A 16,345-nucleotide genomic window follows, 5' to 3' on the forward strand; every position below is an offset into this window, starting at 1 on the left:
GATTTCTTTTCGTACAATAAAAAATTCGATCGCTCCGAATATTCGAAGATTCGAAGGTTCGAAGAAATTATTCGAATGGTCGAATAATTACAGCTCTAATTTGTAGTCGAAGTTCTCGTGACGAGCAGAAGATCCGGGATCCTAAGCTTCACCTGGATGCACGGTGAAGTGTTTAGGACACGCGATACCGTGAATTCGAAGACTCCCGAAGGAAAGGGAGGCAAACAGCCGCGGGATTGGGATCGGTGGGTAATTGGACACCGCGCGAAAATACTCTCGAAAAGCTACCAAGGACCTCGAAGGACCAGGGACATTCCCAATTCGACGGCAAGTAGGGCTGGGTTCCTCTGCTTCTCGGGATATATCCATATCCCCTCGCCGTTCGCACGGCCGCACGATTAACACAGTATCCCCCAGTCCTAGAGCCAAGGATACCGCTAGGTGGAAGACGGTGCACTTCTTTGGTATCTAATTCAACCAAGCGGGGACCACCTTCTCGGATTTTCTGATACGACGAACGCTACCAACGGACGGGGACGTAGGAAGGATTGCGGGGGCACGGAAAATATCGGGTGTCTCAAAGGATCGCCGTTTCCAACGGCGTTCTCGATCGTGGTTCCCTCCTACTCCCTGTCTTCGGAGAGAAAGCTTCACTATCGATGGAATTATCCAGTGAATTATCTAGCCGACTAAGGCTGGGACCACAGAAGACCCTAGCTTTGGAGCCACGGATTAGAACACGTATCAAAAACTCGACAAATTTTATCGAACAGCCACCGTATTCCCCTGACATGGCTCCGGCCATTTTTTTCTTTTTCCAAAACTGAAATTACCACTTCGAGGCACCCGTTTTCAGTCGATAGATGACATAAAAGAGAATTCGCGGCGAGAACTGAAGTTGATTCCAAAAAATGCGTTCGAAAAATGTTTTGATGATTGGGTTCTTCGTTGGCACAAGTGTATTATTTCGAAAAGGGCCTACTTTGAAGGCGATGCAATAAATTTGGATGAATAATACATATTTTCTGTTTCATTGACCAATTCCCGGTACTTTTTTCACAGAATGTATCTTGTATATCAAGGGATTTCCCGTTAATAAAAATAATAATAAGAATAATAATAATTAATGATTGATCTGTGATTCCTTAAAGATCCCAGCACGAACCAGGATTGCCTCTAGCACCGACCTCGAGGCACCGCGATTCGAGGGTTAGATATCAAACGCTTGTCGAACGTAAATTCCCTCGGAACCCCCTAAATAAAAGGACTTCGCGAGGGGTATCGGTTTCATTACGTGGCCGCGAACGCTTCTCGTGTTCCTGTACGTACACGCGACACCAGAGGCAACGCCATTACCGGAAGGTGGCTCTTCTCCCCGGCGTGTACAAGCGCCAGAAGAAACTCGATGGTCGCGCGCGATAACCTAGCGACGCTGTCGCCTGTAACTCGAGATTATTCCCATTTTATGGCCGATTTAACAAGCTCCGCGGACACGGGGGTGTCGGTTTGTACGCGCGCGCCACAAGAGAAATTGTCGGCCGGATTTCACCCGTTCCCGCCGCGGACACATCCGAGCCGCGTGCCCCCTCTCTCCCGAGAAATTCCTCGTCGAGCGTACACAGATAAATTCTCCGCGGGTTCTTTCCACGGAGAAAATTCAAGCTGGCGCGATTACGAGGGGAACAGGGAAGCGTGTCGCCGAGGAACAGCCGCGGGGGCCGCGTTGCGAACGAGTTCTCGATTCAAAGACTCCTTAAACGCTCCCCCCTCCGGTGATTCTGGTCTTCTTTTCTCTGCCCCCTTCTTTCTGCTCGCTGTGGATATCGTGCGAGGGGTGGTTCCGCGCGAGGTGACATTATGCCAGCGCGAAAGCACCCCAGACCTTTCATCTGGCCTGGAAATTACTCGTGAATTTACGTAAATGAAGGAACGGACCAAGGAGCGGGCGCAAGTGTCTCTCTCCCTGGTCCACTCCTTCCGCCATCCTCCCTCTGTTGACGGGCTCTCGGAAAGGCAAGCGGCGAAGAATGGAACGGATCCAGGGTACGTACGAGAGCGAGCCGAGGAAAGGAAAAAAAGGAGCGCAGAGCGAACCCCATTTACGGCACAATGGGCTCCTTTGAAGCCGAAGGTAATGAAGGTTTCGGGGTGTCTGTCTCGGTTCCTCTCGCGCGGCCTCGATTCACAACCTGACCACCCCTTACGGCACGCACAGGGTATACCTATATACCGGGTGTGTACCAGCAAACGGTCCCCGTCATTTCCGGTACACCGTCGATCACGTCTCGCTTCTGTCGACCCGCGACGCGTCAGCTTTGCTCATGGGTAAACTTGCTGGCGTTACTTCGCAGGTTTCATGGGCAGTGTAATACAGCTTCCAGTGGCGAGATTCAGTTCGAAGGGGCGGGGAGAGTGATGGCAGAGCAACGTAGGCGAATCTTGCTATTGAAGGTCGCGAGAAGAAAGTGCTGAGCTGTATTCCAACCCGAATCTTAGGTGCGCTGGACATCTCCGGAACTGGAGTCTGCTGGACGACTCCAGCCGCCGAGACATCAGACCCGAATGTCCCGTCTCCCGAGACGTATGCAAAAACGTCCTGCAGCTCGAAGACGACAGGGAGGAATCGCGCGGATGTCCCCGAAAAGGAGGGCTGGGTTGCATGTTGGAACCAGTTGCTTTGGTGCACGGAGGGGGAGGTTTGCCCGCGTGTTGCGCCGGTATGAATCCCGCTGGCATGCGCTGTACGCCGTAATACCCCATAAGAAATTTACCGCTCTCTAACCGGCGCACAGTGGTACGTAATGACATTTTCTGTTCAAATCACCCTACAGGTTGTAGTTTTTCAGAAAACCTGACGATTTCTTTTTTAAATTCTTCGCAATTAAATTCTCTATCGATCTGTCAGGTTGAAATTTTGAATTTCGTTGCTGATTTTTTTATATTTAGCGAATTATACAGCACTTTTCGAAGATCAGTATCTGTGGGCTTTTTTGGCTGCCTGTTCCTAATTTGAAGTCAGATTTTCGAAATTGAAGGTGGTGAATCCAATACGTTGAAGCAAAATTTCAGAAAATGGGCTTATTTGAAAGAAACTTAGTGCGTCTAGATTTTCGGGGACGCTGATTACGAATATGAGGTAATTATTATAAAGATCAAATTTTTTATTTGTACCACAAATCTAATATTGTAGATCAAATTGTAAAATTCAAAATTTCGGCCGGACAGATCGACAGAGAATTTAATTGCGAGGAATTTAAAAAAAATATCGTCAAGTTATCTGAAAAATTACGACCTGTAGGGTGATATGAACGAAAAATGTCATTATGTACCACTGTGCGGCGACGGCGTGGTACGTACCGCCACGATTGCAGGTCGAAGGGAGAGCGAGCGACAGGGAAGGAGCGAGGAAAACTGCGACGGTGGACAAAGATGCAAGGAGCGCTGCGAACTGAGGAAAGACCGACGTGGGAAGAGAAACGGACGGGGAAAGGGGGTCGGAGGATGGCAGAAGGTAAACGAAAAATGAAGAGAGAGGGAGACAAGTGGCGGCCCTTCCTTCCGCGCACCGGGCCTCTGCAAAACGTAATTATGCTAATACGCGATTGGCTCGAAAATGTTAAATGCACGAAGCGCAGCACCGCGGGCTACCATGCCTCTCCCCCCCCCCCCTATTGGTCATCCCTCTCTGTCTCTCTTTCACCTTCCTCTCTTTCCTCTCTTCTCTCGCGTCGTTCCTCTCTGCCTCTCACCTCCACCTCCTCATCTCTCGCATGCTCGGAGCGCAGATATTTATGGAATCTTCTTCATCGCGCGCTCGCTGCATTCCGCTTTGCTCGCTCGCGTCTTGTCTCTCGTCTCGTCTCGTATCGTATCGTCTCGGCTCGGCTCGTCTCCGGGGGCCCCTGGGTCCCGGGAACGTTTCAATCTTCATTACCGTCGATGCCAGCGCGACCCGCGCCGTGCCAAATTGCGGCCAGGTTTTGTCGCGGCCGTTCGAGAGGCCGCGATATCTCGACAGCGATCGCGGGGAAATAAATTCGCCGATCCGGCTGGCTGCGAGATCGTAGAGCCAGGGCGCTCGTTGGAGGAAAAAGCAAACGGACGCGATGCATACGGGATACCGATTCTCGAGTGAACCTCCATTAACTTTTGGGCGTATTCCAGGTTCTGGAGAAACGGGATTTCACGAACGGATCGTCGAGGTAATTGATATGTCCCCCTGCTCAGTTTTTACGGGTACGGAATCGATTTTGGGGAACTTGGTCTGTGAATCTAATGCAGAATTCTGCTCGATACCCTGACAGCCAGTAGTAGGTAAGCAACGGCCACTTTAGATCGACGCTACTTCAGTTTAGGGTACCGTGACGCTACAAGATAGGGGTTGCTACTGGATCCCCTGATCACGAAGGAAGGTAACAGAGCGCAAGAATCAATTTCGATTATTGCAATCGCCCAGAAGACCTGAACGTCACGCAGCAAGGTAAGATTATACTGAAAACGCCTCGACAATCGACGAAGAAGAGCGCTGCGCCGCACGAGGCGCACCGGTCCCAAGCTGGCCCGCGTGTTGAGCCACCTCGAATTCGCCAGCAGGCAGCTCCAGCCTTTATAATAATGTAATCGCGGCCAAACGAGGAAAATTGCTATAAAATTGCAAGATCGGCTCCTCGATCCAGGCGGGCCTGTCGAGGAGGGAGCAGCGCGGGGCACCGTCTCCCCGGCGAGCCGATGGCTGCTGCCACGTCAGCTGCCATTTCGATGGAAATGCGATGGATGTCCGCTATTTCGTATGATAAAATATCGCCGCAAAAACCGCCCGGCCGAAACGGGGCCCGCCCCGATATTCATAGCGGCCGGGACGCGCAAACAGCCCCCTCGAAAATTTCCGATGCTCCCGTCGAAAACGGTTATCAATGGTCGGCGGAGGAAAAACCAGTCGACTCGGACGTCTTCTAATGTAATATTAATCCGGCCCGCGAGAACGCGAGCGGAATGTTGAGCCCGTCGCGGTATCAATTAATTTTTACCCCTGTCCGCCGAGATCGTATCCATCGGACCGTAGCGCGGGAAGAGGATCGCTGGAGAAATTCTTGTCAGCGTAGGGGCCCGATCCGCGATCCTCGAATCGTGCAGGGAAACTGGCGCCTCGGGTAACTAACTCCCGCTGGCGGGAGAGGTAGAAAAATACAGAGCCCAGGTCGAGAAAGATGGCTGATTTAATGCGAGCAACGTGAAAGGGGCAACACGTCCGTCGGTCTTGGCGGCGGCCATTGGACAGCTAAATGACGCCACTTATGCGGCAGAACTAGACTCGAGTCGGCGGCTAAGCTATACCATAGCCGACGACGATGACGGGTGGTGGCGTGGCTTTCACTACAATTACGGGAAATTGCGCTACGCTCGTAACAGTTGTCACCGAAGCCTTGTCGTTACGAGCCTCTTATCTATCCGCGAAACGCACGGTAATCCCTAACAATCGGAGCGATTGCAGGAATATGCAAGGCGTTGACACGTTCGGTTTGCTCTGCGGTTCAAATAAAAACGTCCAAGGCGCTCGTGGCCTCTAGGCTGTACACACGTTTCAATTATTGTGATCCGCTGGACGTTCCTCGCGCGATCTTTAACGAGTGTCAAGGATCCGTTGTCCCTCGGGGCCGCGGATGCTTTCGCGTGCATTCCGAAGATCACCGAAAAGAACTAATCGATGGCGCACGGGTGTCTTATTTGGGTCGCTTGTCGAGGTAAAGTCCTCCTCCTCCGATCGCGGCTATACGTAATTCATAGGACAATCAAACGTTACCCACGCTCTCGAAATAACGACCTTGCTTATTAATAAACCATGCATTCACGGTCAAACGCTGAACTACGCTGCATCGATCCTCCTGAATATTTCAGTCAGACAGCCGAAGTCGAGCAGCGGGATCGATCCTTGCCGCGAAACCAGCGGAATCGTGAAAGCCACTCACCTTTTCGAGCTCGAGGAGGTGAAACCGGAGGACCTGGATCGCCTGGACCATCTGAAACAAGAAAAAGAAATCGAATGAAATTCGTTCGGCAGAGACCGGGAGGACGGTTACAAAGGTGGAGTGGAGGGGCAGAGGGAAAGGGAAACACACCGCGAGGGATACACCCGGCCCCGGGCACGAGTTGGGCGAGGAGAACCGACGATTCCAGGGACCTTCGGCGAGGATTCGTCGCGGCGTATCGCCGCCTTCCATTTATTCCCCGCGGCTCCGGGCTCGGTTCACTCCGCGGGGATTAACGAGAATTAATTATTATTGCATCTGCATCCCCGCTAATTGCGTCCCTGAGTTTGATGTTCCGCACCGAACGGATCGATGCTACCGGTTCGACGACCGTAATAGGTAGCTGCAGGGCCGAAGGCAGGCATACACCTCCAGAAAGTGTTCATCATTGGACGAGCGGGGTGCAAGGGGCACTAGAGAGAAGTCGCTACAGTGTGTTCCTCGGTGGCAATTAGCGAGCGGTGATATCTCGCGTTTTTCTCGTGAGCATAATTTCCGCGAGTGCGTGCGCCTCGCGCACGCAGGTACCTACTCGCTATCTGCGCGTGCACGGAATATCCAGCTTCGGAAGGGAACGCTGCCTCCCTCTTTCCTCGTGTTTCTCCGAATGCCTCGGTTCAGTAATACGTTTTTCTAAACGGGAGTCACGTTCCCAGCGGACGAGGCATACCAGGGCCATCGGCATAATTTTCCGATACGCCGTACCGTTTAAAGCCACCACGGAGCCCCCGCCCGCAATCGCCAACCCTCACCGCCTGCGTTCGACCATCGCTCGGGGAAGCGAGGCCCCCGCTTCGGTCCCCGTGGCCCCCGGTGGTAGCAGAAGCGGCGATTCAATTAAGCAAAGCGGCAATCTTAATTGTTAATTAACATTATATTTATGCAATTATGGTCCATTATGATTCCGCGCGGCCGATAACGAAGCGACCACGATGAGTGCTCCCGCCGATAGTGACTGCTGCCGCTCGAGAGCCTGGGGGGCACTCTCTCCTGCTACCTTCTCTCTCCCATCTTCCCTCACCTCCTCCGCTCCACCTTCTGCTGGCTCCAAGAACACGCCACGCAACGACCAACCGCGCGCGGCTGATGCGTGCGAGTGCATTTCGATAGGAACAATTCGCAATCAGCCTCTAATGGAAGAGAGGCGATTGGTCGGGTGGACGGAGCGGCGACGAGGCCCAAGGTGAAGTGGAACGGCGCTTCGGGGATCTACCGCGGCAAGTTCGTCCTGCTGGGACCTGGTGCGGCAAGAGTTACCGCAGATACCTCGCGACGGAGATCATACGAGTCATCGAAATGCAGATGGAGTTCTTGGCGAAGGCCCCCTGACACCATTTTCGCGACGTCCTCCGTGTAATGGAGGCTCGGATGTAGCCGCGACATCGCGATGGACGCAGCTCGATGGACTCATAAATGCGCTTCTCCGACTCCTCGGTGCAACTTTCTCCAGCGTTTGCTCCAGCACCCCGGCAGCGACGCGCGAGTAGGCGTCGCGTCGACGGGGAGAGAGGATCGGGACCGCGACCGGGCACGACGCGGACGTCGACGGGCGAAAGAAGGGCGGCGGTGCCGAAGGAACAAGGCGTAAAGAGAGAAGAAAAAGTGACGCGGCCAGCCACGCCGCCGGGGAAGCGAGAAGAAAGAGAAAAAGAGAAGATGGTATCGGGGCCCGGTAACGAACACACAACACGCAGCCCCCGAGAGTGCTCGTTGACGAGATGGTGCGAGAGTCGATTCGCCACGACGTGTTTCTCTGCTCTCGTTCGCCGGCCTCCGCCGCGCGGCACACAATGTGTCCTCTATATCCCCGGGGCGGTTTTGTTGCTCGTTGGGCCAGCGGCGCTGGGCGAGCCTGCCGCTGTTAGGGATGAACCGATGCAAGTAAAGACGAGTAAATACTCGATACTTTTGTTTCGATACCGAGTAATTTGAGTATCGATGCCTACGGTTGCGATACGTAAGGTAAATGTCCCAATTTGCGACTCTGTAGGATCTACGCGCACGTTCTAATATATTTACATATTAAAAGTATATGCTGCAGTTACTCAGTAATGGCCTATCATATGGCTGGTTCGTTTGCAGTATGAAAAAGGCCCCTTTTTCATGGTGAAATTGTTCGAATATAATTATTCATAATAAATATATTATATGGTGCACGTGTACCTATTTGTGACCTTCAATTCTCTCTTAATGACTGCATCAGAAAAGGATGTTTATAAACTAATTAGTACAAAACAAAATAATTTGCAGCAGTTTTAATGCTACGACTAGATTTGATAGCTTCCAAAGAATTTTCCATTTACTGTTGCGAATAGTTTTTAGGTCGGTTATATTCTTTAGTGTTTACTAGCCATCTTTACTTATCGAGGTTACGGTGCAAACTGACAAACGCGTAAGATGGAAACATGACATGGCATATCGTGTCAATAATAGGAATTCATATATTTTACGAGTACCGATTATTGACCCCCATAACTATTATGAATTCGATAAAAAATTCGATGCAATTTTTTTTAAATAGTTAATTTACAATTATTTTTTAATTTATATGAATATATTTTTCTTACATTAATATACTCATGCAAGAAATACTTAATACCTAAAATTTGGCCGTTCTTAAGTTCCGTAATAAGAAACTACTTTTTCACAGCTTTGTAGCTGACACACGTGAAAGCATTTATTAATTACTTAATTATATGTTATGATATACATTAGCGAAACCATCAGCAAGATACTTAGAATATTCACGAATCGAATTCAATACTTTTAACGCCCGTTTCGAACCGAAAAAAAATCATAATTAAATATAAAGGATAAAGTGTCAGTAATTGGGACTGAGTCGCTAATTGGGACATTTACCTTATATTTTTTTTCTCTTCCGTTATATAGATTAATTATTATAGACTGGTTCGTACGTATATACTTCGTTGCAACTAAAGGCTACTCCCCGTTAAATAATAATAAAGTAAAATACGTCTTCGTTAATAAATATATTAATAACAAAAAGTCTGTATTAATTTTCGTTCGACACAAGTAGGTATCGATACTTTTGATTCGATACTGAGTAGATATCGTTACTTTCTTTCGACACAAGTTATGAGTAAAAGTATCGAAACCTTGACGGTATCGTTTCATCCCTACTCGTCCCCCGTTATCTACTCCAGCGGCCTACTCGATTCTCCCATTTCCCCGCTGCGTTTTATTGGCGACGGAACGCGCGGCTAATCGAGCGCGATCACAGATGCGACACGCTCGCGATCCCTCGTCGCTTCGTCGCACGTATACACTGAATGCCACGGGATCCCACACTTTTGGTCATCCAAGATCTCCTTCCACCCGCGCGGACAATATCTCCTGTATGCTCTCGCGACGCTTTCTCGCGCGCGCACTCCATCATCGATGTATCTCTCCGTGCCCGAGATGCTTTCGTTCCCTCCTTCTCTGCCCCGCTTTCGGTTTCTTCGTCTGGATATGTTTCTCGGGAGGTTTTGCCGCGATCGCTCATCACGTGATATTAATTAGGCCTGCAACGGCGGCCGGGGCGGAGGAGGGTCGAGGGCCGCCGTGGCAGGAGGAAGAGAAAAACTGCGAAACGCGCGAAGAAACGGGGAGATGGTGTTATTTATAAGCCAGCAGGGACGAAGCAGTCGGAAGCGACGCCCGACAACGCGCAGGCCTCTTCTCCTCCGCCACCCGCGAGATACTCCACCTCCTCCTCCTCGCCCTCCGACCGTTTCCACCCTCCCTTTTCCGCTCGGGCGTCGTTTCCACACGAGCGCCGCTGCACTTGCGTATCCGATGCATGCCAGAGATACGGAGATGCGCGCGTACGCGCGTAAATGAGCCCTATGCGGCCCCCTCGGCGGCCCCCGCGATTCACGGACACTGATTTCTCTCCCCCCTTTCTTTCCGCCTTTGTTCACGGGCCTCTCTTTCACTTTCCTCCTTCACCGCCGCGCACGGAGAACACCTGTAAGCGTTTTATCAGGAAATTCTCTCGTTCTATGGCAACGCTCGAGACATGGTCAAGAATTAGCGCCAAGTTTTGCCGGCGATAACGTTTTTTAATTGAATGCGCTAATCGCTCGGTGCATAGATTATTAATTGTTATACGTTTATGCTGGGGTTCGTTGCGTTTCAGTGTAATTTTGTAGATAAGATATGTGTGCCTCGATGGCACACCAAGGGGTTCTGTGCAACATCTAAGAACCTAGACAAGGTACGTAGTGGACTGTGTTAAGTTGATTGTTAAGGGAAACTGTTTGGAAATGCCTCCGAACGTGAGAAAGTATTCGAGCTGTATTCCTCGCGGAGGAGAACTTGTCGAAAACTTCTGGCCGGCAGTGTACTTGGTCAATGCCAACCAATTTGTCCAAATTGAAGAGAACGAGACGGGTCGTGACGCTTCAGAAATAGACACACTGTACAAAACGATCAGGGGATCTAGAGACGCGGTAGCGTCTCGACGCCAAATACATGAAAGACACCCTGTATATGTCGACTGTCGCTACCGCTATCATTTACTCGTCGCCCGGCTATTCCAACCTAACCTGAAAGTTATTTCATTAATATCTCATCGCGCCCGCAATATTTTCTAAATTTAAAGGCATTTTTCTTATCTAAACCGCATATAGGCTTTCGAATAAGACCAAATTCAATAAAATCGGTCCACGGATGAGAGAGATATCGTAATATCGTCTCGCGAATTCAGTCGGAAACAGATAATCAAAGCAGAAGATGATACAGTGTGATCTACGTGAGAGAAAAAAATTTATTGTAACATAATATTATGTTAAAAATTAAACGATTTTATTAAACGATTTTCTTCAGCTTCGATGCTCTGTTTTCTTCTTGTATGTTTGCTTCTTATCTGAAAACTCAAATTTAAACCAATTCTACCGATCCACTGAATATGTAAACCATAATTTACATATTTAATCAATGTCAAAGGTATGTTTAATTAGAAAATATTTAATAAACTTAGAATCCAAGGTGCACCATATTTACTGTTAAATATTTGTATTTCTCTACATTAGAGTATGGATTAGCACCAATTTATTTAGATTCGTTGTTTGGAGAATACTAAAAAATAGTTTAAAAAAATAAGGTTGTAAATTGTTTTACATATTTTATAGAAGATAATAATAATATAATATTAAAAATTATCTGAAGTCATTCCCTATGCAAATTATCTTTGTAAAAAGAAGTGATATCCCCATAAAAAATTTCAAAAAAGTAAAAAAACTACGCCAAGTACATGAAATCAAATAAATCACAAAAAAAGGAAGATAATAATAATTACAAAATAAAAAAAAAATATGTGAAATCAAAATGAGCTGCAAGTACATAAAGGTGCTTTCAGTCAAATACTTGGACTAGCGAGGGAAGGTATTCTCAGATCATCAATACCCATACCTTCCCTCTAGCCGGTCAGATAATTTGTCAATTTAAAACTCTGACAATATGAATACACTTTCATTATTTTGCGTTTTTAAATAATTAGTATTTGACTGAAAGTACCTTTATGTACTTGCAGCTCATTTTGATTTCACATATTTCTTTTTATTTTGTAATTATTATTACCTTCTTTTTTGTGATTTAATTGATTTCTTGTACCTGACGTAATTTTTTTACTTTTTTTTAAGTTTTTTATGGGGATTACCTTCTACCCAATGCCTCGGTGGTTCCACGAGCGACCAGCAAAAATAGTCACCACTCTTGACATTTCCCTGGTTCCCTCGAACCGTCCAGGAATATGGCTCGAAGCGCACCGCCTGGCAATGCGCGCCTCGCTCCCGGCAGATAGCTAGCTGTGCGCGTACGATGACTTCTCGATCGAAGATTGCACAAGTGCAGACGAGATACACGGTATCGATCAGTTCTCGTTCGGAAGGGACGGAGAAAAAGAAGAGCTGAGAAGTGGACGAGCGAGGAGAGAAGCAAAAACGGCCGAATGGAGCTGAAAGAACTTGTAAAATCACGCCTGCATACTTCTGGATGCAACGTGTGATTCATGGCGCCGCGTGTGCTGCGTTATTGAGAGGGATTAATGAATTAATTCGATAAGCCATCTGATCTTGCACCTCTCGACGAGCCATCTACCCCGGGGACGAGGAAGATAGACGCGCAAGATTCTGAGCAGCGGAGAGCGAAAGACGGAAAAGAAGCGGGAGAGCTCCTCGACGCCGATATTCAGCAGAATTTCCAGCCGACCGAGGATCTACGACGTCGTAAATCTCCGGGTGACGCGGCGCGAACCGATGTGATACTAAATAGAAATATGGATAACCGGCGCGCGAAGGCGAAAGAAGCGAAATGAATTACGGCGGCCGCCTCCTGTCGAGCGCGGGCAGCAGCGAAACGAGGCCCCGATGATTTAATAATTGTAACCGATCCACGAGCCATCGACTGGCGCTAATTGAATCGCGATCCAAGCGTAGAATTCCCCGATCCCGGCGCGGTCTTCGAAGCCGCTCTTTGTTATCGCCTGGCGGGAACAACAGACGCGGCTAGATGAGCAAGGAACGTTTTATCGCGGAGCACTGCTCGCCCGCGATCCGTCGCGAGGATATTGTAAACAAATAAGAATCCCCTTAGACGAAACACTGTCTGTCACCACCAAGTTCAACTAGCTCCGCTCACTCTTTTTACTCTAGAATCGTTGCACATATTGCGCTTCGGAAGTGACTACCCCTCATTGCGCTTCATTTGATCAACTCCTGATAGAAGCGCGGTGGGTTAAATGCCAGTGGGGAAAGTGCGAAGCAAGAAAACGTGACCCGAAACAGAAGCGAATCGCGTGTGCGGCACACCTCGCCATGCACCCTCCTTTCGTTCATCTATAGACTCGCGCACGGAGCGGCCGGCTCTAATGAATGCTCGTTAATTGTATCAATTATTAACGAGGGACATCGCGCGGACGCCGCGACGACTCTTATCGATGTCCAGTGATTTACGAGCCCAGGCGTCCTCCTGCCGATTGCTCCTCTTCCCTCCTTCGTCGACCGTTACGAGCACGTCTGCTCCCCTAACGGACTACCCGACCGCCCCGCGAATCGCAGCCGCTCGACCGCTTCATTATCGGCGGTGCTTCGCGTCGAAAACGCCGCGTCGACGCCTCGCCACCGGCGTCGTCCTTCGCGATCGCTCCATCCTCCGTGGTAATTAATTTCCAGCCACCGATCTCGGGCCACTGTCACGATCGCGTGTGACTTATTCATTGGCCATTTGCTCGGGGCCCCTTATCGGGGCCTTTTTCTTAACGCGCGCGCTTTCCTTCTGTTAAGTGTCAGGGGACAGCTGGATACGATAAAGATTCTTAATTTCTCCCCGCAATCTGCTGAATCCTGTGCACTGCTCCTGTGGAATCTACCTTCCCAAGGAATATATTTCGAAACACTAGGGTTTGGCTCTGCGCGAGGGAAGTGGACAGATGTAATAAGGTTACCGCTTGAAAGGGTAGATTCAGAGCGGAAGATAGGTGAAGAACGATACAACGAATTGTAGGATACTCGGGGAACACGGAAACCCATGTTTTAGGGGTGGTTCATGGAGGAAGACGGATACGATGGAAGCAGGGGAGAGCGGGGAGGCGCAGAAACGGCTGCTTCGAGGATGGAACGATGGCACTTTCGACGGGGGACGACCGAACATCGTTTTCCTCTGTGTGCACAGGAGAAAAAGGTTGAAGAAGCCGCGGGTACACGGTAGCCGAGAGCGCTGTGCAAGCACGGCACGGTTTATCTACGACTCTCCGGCACGTTCGCTGCGCCGGGACACTCGAGGTGACAATATTTAAATATTGTTAAGCTGCGAGATACTTGCCATCGACAAACACGCCGTTCCTCACCGATTCCACGCTCGACCAGCCTGGCTGCGGCACCAGACCTAACCCTCTTGAAATATCGATGCTACCGAACGTGTTTCCCGCTAAACACGAGCTGCGCTCTTCGGGGGCGATTCCCAGGGAAACGTCTTGTTGTATACAAGAACGAAGTGTGCAAACTCCGATGGCAAATGACGGTGGAATCCCTCATCTTAACCGGCAGTGCACACGTGGGGGTCTACTACACCCCCCCAAACGTAGAAAATCTTATCGCTGTCGGTTGTTTCTTTAGCAATGGGGTTGACAAGTAGTCTAGCTTCCAGATACATGTTTGTGTTCAGTATAAATAAAATAAAATTTTTAAAAATTCAGTTGTTTCTTTATATCTTTGTCGTATACTATGGAGTACTGTTAATGTTCGTTTACATCTATATTCTTCGAGTGTTAATAAAGAGTCGTAAACACAGATTTTTATATATCGTGGTGAATTACTAATGTTACTTTTTACTGGTCCATGAACACCCCAGGTGGATAGGTACAGGAAGGGTTGGTAATATGGCCCCCTCAGTTTTATATATCTTCCTAAATTCTGATTCATAATTTAAACTGCTTTAAATTTTTGCTTAAAATATAGGTAAACTAATAAGGTTGTGACGAGCGAAACGCGCTATAGCAGTTGCGTGGAAAGACCACAACAAACGGTCGTGAAGCGTGACCTCTCCTCGTCCGTAGGAGAGCCGTTGGAATTTGCGAAGTTCGAAGCGAGCTAGCAACGGCGAGCGACAGCGAGCTACTAACGATATAAACGCATATATAGTATTTTATCTAAGAGCACAGTGTTATTATTAATTTCGTACAGCACCCCGACAAAGGTGTGTGTGTGTGTGATAAAAGGTGCAAGCAAAAGAAAAACAATTTAATCGAATTTAATATTATGAAAGTATGTCTTTTTCGGCGCACTTACAAGAGTGAGGGTAATATGGCCCCATAACAAAAATTATAAAAAATAATTTTTTGACAACATCAGAGATAAAAAAATAAATGAATAATGAATATTTTATGACGCACGATGTGCAGTCGCTATGTGCCCATAATTCGCGTATGATGAATTTAATTCATATTTCGCCACGTTAATCCGTGGCGTAACGTCCGCCATGAAACATGCATATTGCATCGGTATTATCAGAAGCTTCATGAGGAATTTCGATGTCTGAACAATCCGAGGATGAGTTTCGGGGCTCATTACGGGGAGCCAATACATCAACACGCATATTTTTGGAAACTTTAAGTTCATGTTCGAAAATATCAAAGATTAAATGACCTTGCTTATAAATATCCATTCTAAGTACCATTCGTCAAATATATCTCGACACACAACACTTCAACTTTCGTAACCTACAGGAAATACTTCTCGGGGACGAGGAAAAACTTTCGTTTTACAGATTATGTTATTTATGCTTATTATTAGCGAGAACTATGCTCCACCTAGTGTCATATGTTTTTCTCTGTGTACATAGCTACTTAATAAGTGCAGCGGATAACGCTATAGCAGCTAGATATTTTTGTCAATAATATGAAAATCGCGAGGGGGCCGAATTACCAGCAGGGTGACATAACACCACCTTTTCCTCAACTTGCCACTGCCGGGTTAAAGTGAAACTTTACTACCCCCAGCGAGAGCTACTCACAATACCCTTGCGGTAGTTGAAGAGATCCGCGACGAATTCGTCAGTGGTCGACTACCAAGCAGGACACCGAAGGTTCGATTAGAGGAAGCTTTCCTAGGACGAAGCTTTCACGCAACAGCTCCAGGACAGTCACGCACATGGCGATGTATTAAGATGATAGCGCGTCCTGGCACGGGCCATCAAAACGGTGGACTGCCGTCTTAATAGCCGGAGATTTATAGTCCCGACGAGTCGACGCAACGTCACTGCCGAAGCAGAGAGGTCTAGCCGTAACCTGACCCAACCTAACCGTGGCCGCGTGGAAAGAAGAACGCCACCGTGAGCTGTGCGTATATGCAGGCACCACGCGCGTGTATGGAAACACGTGGAGAGATCTACGGGCGAGAGGACACGGGTGGAAAGGTCTTGTGCCACCGTGCCTCTCCGAACGAGAAACGGACAGAAGAAAGCGGAGGAGACCCGGGAAAAAAGGAGAAAATCAAGGGGTAGGGGAGGGGGTTTAGGGGAGAGGGAGGAAAGAAGTTATCGCGAGACTATCCCTGGGTGGTCCGTGGAGGAAGGAAGAGAAAGGCTGATGAGGCAAAGGAGAGACTTCTTCAAAGAGAAAATTTCAGAAATGGCGGGCCTCGATCTTGATTCTCTAACTCAGCTATTCTTCTATCCCGGGTCCTTTTTTTGCAGACTGATTTTTCGAGAATGGAGGTGTGTTACATAAAACAGGAGCTTGCGCTACATCTTCAGGGATGATATTTCCCCAACCCTCAAAAGATCAGCTTTCGTTCCACCAACGGACTTTCGCCCGGATA

General features: G+C 48.6%; 1 protein-coding gene across 5 annotated transcripts in view; it reads right to left on the reverse strand.

The window, feature by feature from the left end:
- The window catches only part of Hth (Meis homeobox homothorax), a 466,430-nt gene that overhangs the window by 411,123 nt on the left and 38,962 nt on the right, over positions 1 to 16,345 (reverse strand). For all 5 annotated transcript variants that reach the window (XM_076810875.1, XM_076810873.1, XM_076810874.1 and 2 more), the window contains exon 5: positions 5,967 to 6,017. In XM_076810875.1, the coding sequence (XP_076666990.1) occupies positions 5,967 to 6,017 (51 nt within the window). The remainder of the gene's footprint in view (positions 1 to 5,966; positions 6,018 to 16,345) is intronic.

This window comes from Andrena cerasifolii, chromosome 4 (genome assembly GCF_050908995.1).
Source record: "Andrena cerasifolii isolate SP2316 chromosome 4, iyAndCera1_principal, whole genome shotgun sequence".
In the NCBI taxonomy this organism is placed as follows: domain Eukaryota; kingdom Metazoa; phylum Arthropoda; class Insecta; order Hymenoptera; family Andrenidae; genus Andrena; species Andrena cerasifolii.